We start from the raw sequence: 2,500 nt of genomic DNA on the forward strand, positions 1-2,500 counted from the left end.
TTATGATTCTCTGGTGTTGCGTGTCTAACGAGTCACTGTGGCTGCCGGGCTGCTGCTACTCTCCAACCGCTCGCTTAGGCCAGGTTTGGGGGGGGGGGGGGTGTTAATGAATAGAAGAAAGAAGCGATGGTGTTGTTCGGGGGGGGGGGGGGGGTAACACAAACCCACGCCATCACCCCGATGAGCGCTCCTCGTTTGCCCTCCTCTGATAGCTTGTGAGCCCAACACACAGTCGCCCTCCTTACCCCGGCGGAGTTAATCGTCTGGTTTTAACCTACCCCCCCCCCCCTCCCCGACACACAGCCCTGCCCCCAGCTTCCCCGCTGCCCACCTCACAGGCACCCGTTGGTGACCCTCCATCTGCCGCGTGCCTTTTACTGATTTACAACCGAGTCTCTTCAGACTTGACCCCACCTGAGCGACAAACCTGCCCTCATAAAGCTCTGTTGGTTACACCATCCCATAATAAAGAGCACTCTCATCCATTCATCGTTCATCGTAGAGGTTTCAGTTGTGCAGGTCTAAGGAGCAATAACAGGATTGTGCAACAGTCGCTACCTGCTACATGTCATTGGTCTGCGTTCAACAAATGCAGTGAAGGCCAAAAGGCGCCATGAACAAGTGTGCAGGCCCTCCAGGGAGCCCCTAGTCTGGTGTTATCTGCAGCGCTACGACCAGAGGAGGAACAGATGAGTCTGAGAACAGCAGAAGAGGAACAACAGCAGAAAGTGTTGCTCGGGTAAGGACAGAAAGAGGAAGAGGTCTGGAACCACAAGCAGAGCACTGACTGCTGAGAGCTGCTGCTAAAGACGTAAAACACTTCCTGTCTTCTTCTTTAGACAAGTTATCCCTCTGTAGACCCCCCCCCCCCCACACACACCCAGGGCGGGGAGCGTGTTGGGTTGTGACACCAATTTCAGCTGAGGTAGGTTCTGGAGAAACCTGGTCACCTGAGTGTGAAACAACACAGGAGACGTGGGGACCTGTTCAGGTCTGGGACCTGTTCAGGTCTGGGACCTGTTCAGATTCAGGACCTGTTCAGGTCTGGGACTTGTTCAGATTCAGGACCTGTTCAGGTCTGGGACCTGTTCAGATTCAGGACCTGTTCAGGTCTGGGACCTGTTCAGATTGGGGACCTGTTCAGATTCAGGACCTGTTCAGGTCTGGAACCTGTTCAGATTCTGGACCTGTTCAGATTGGGGACCTGTTCAGATTCAGGACCTGTTCAGGTCTGGAACCTGTTCAGATTGGGGACCTGTTCAGATTCTGGACCTGTTCAGGTCTGGGACATGTTCAGATTCAGGACCTGTTCAGGTCTGGGACATGTTCAGATTCAGGACCTGTTCAGATTCAGGACCTGTTCAGGTCTGGAACCTGTTCAGATTGGGGACCTGTTCAGATTCTGGACCTGTTCAGGTCTGGGACATGTTCAGATTCAGGACCTGTTCAGATCTGGGACCTGTTCAGATTGGGGACCTGTTCAGATTCAGGACCTGTTCAGATTCTGGACCTGTTCAGATTCAGGACCTGTTCAGGTCTGGGACCTGTTCAGGTCTGGGACCTGTTCAGATTCAGGACATGTTCAGGTCTGGGACCTGTTCAGATTGGGGACCTGTTCAGATTCAGGACCTGTTCAGATTGGGGACCTGTTCAGATTCAGGACCTGTTCAGGTCTGGAACCTGTTCAGATTGGGGACCCTTTTCAGATTCTGGACCTGTTCAGGTCTGGGACATGTTCAGATTCAGGACCTGTTCAGATTCAGGACCTGTTCAGGTCTGGAACCTGTTCAGATTGGGGACCTGTTCAGATTCTGGACCTGTTCAGGTCTGGGACATGTTCAGATTCAGGACCTGTTCAGATTCAGGACCTGTTCAGATCTGGGACCTGTTCAGATTGGGGACCTGTTCAGATTCTGGACCTGTTCAGATTCAGGACCTGTTCGGGGTGATGTGATGATGGAGGAACATTACCTCGTTGTCGGCACCGTAGTCGAAGGTGAGGTTGCGTGGGATGGAGGTCATGGCTTTGGGCAGGCTGAAGCTCGGGTCCGACAGCTGATCTGGAACGATGTAAGTGCAGCTGAGAGCAAAGTCCACCTCCCTCCAAGTGCTCATGTCTCCTGGTGTGCTCTCCAGCTTCATGTTGGATAGACTGTGATGAAGATGGAGCTGTAAGTCTGGCTCTGCTGCTTTGGTTTGGAGTTACTTTGGTGAGGTCCTTCTAGGTGCTCCGGTTCATGCTGGAGATCTGGAGGAGAAGGATGGGAGTGAGGAGATGGTTACATGTCGTTTTACGTTCCCCTGAATGCAAAAACCTTAAACATCTCCTCTGAGCCGGCACCAGCAGCTACTGAAACTGATCTGGGAGCAGCTCAGCCGCCACCTCATTATCCTGCTCCATTCATGAATCCAAACATTCCACAGGTGGAGACACCAGAACCTGGACTTACCTTCACACGTTCATGCAGCCGCTGCACCCTCATGTCTTCACCTGGCGTCT

General features: G+C 52.9%; 1 protein-coding gene across 1 annotated transcript in view; it reads right to left on the minus strand.

Annotated features, from left to right (window-relative positions):
• prdm1b (PR domain containing 1b, with ZNF domain) overlaps positions 1 to 2,500 on the minus strand; it is an 11,593-nt gene that overhangs the window by 5,912 nt on the left and 3,181 nt on the right. Inside the window, exons 1-2 of the mRNA XM_015974215.3 lie at positions 2,451 to 2,500; positions 1,972 to 2,248 (exon numbers count right to left, since the gene is read on the minus strand). The exon at positions 2,451 to 2,500 is cut by the window's right edge and continues 3,181 nt beyond it. Coding sequence (XP_015829701.1) covers positions 1,972 to 2,142 — 171 coding nt within the window. The 5' untranslated portion in view covers positions 2,143 to 2,248; positions 2,451 to 2,500. The remainder of the gene's footprint in view (positions 1 to 1,971; positions 2,249 to 2,450) is intronic.

This window comes from Nothobranchius furzeri, chromosome 19 (genome assembly GCF_043380555.1).
Source record: "Nothobranchius furzeri strain GRZ-AD chromosome 19, NfurGRZ-RIMD1, whole genome shotgun sequence".
Taxonomy (NCBI): domain Eukaryota; kingdom Metazoa; phylum Chordata; class Actinopteri; order Cyprinodontiformes; family Nothobranchiidae; genus Nothobranchius; species Nothobranchius furzeri.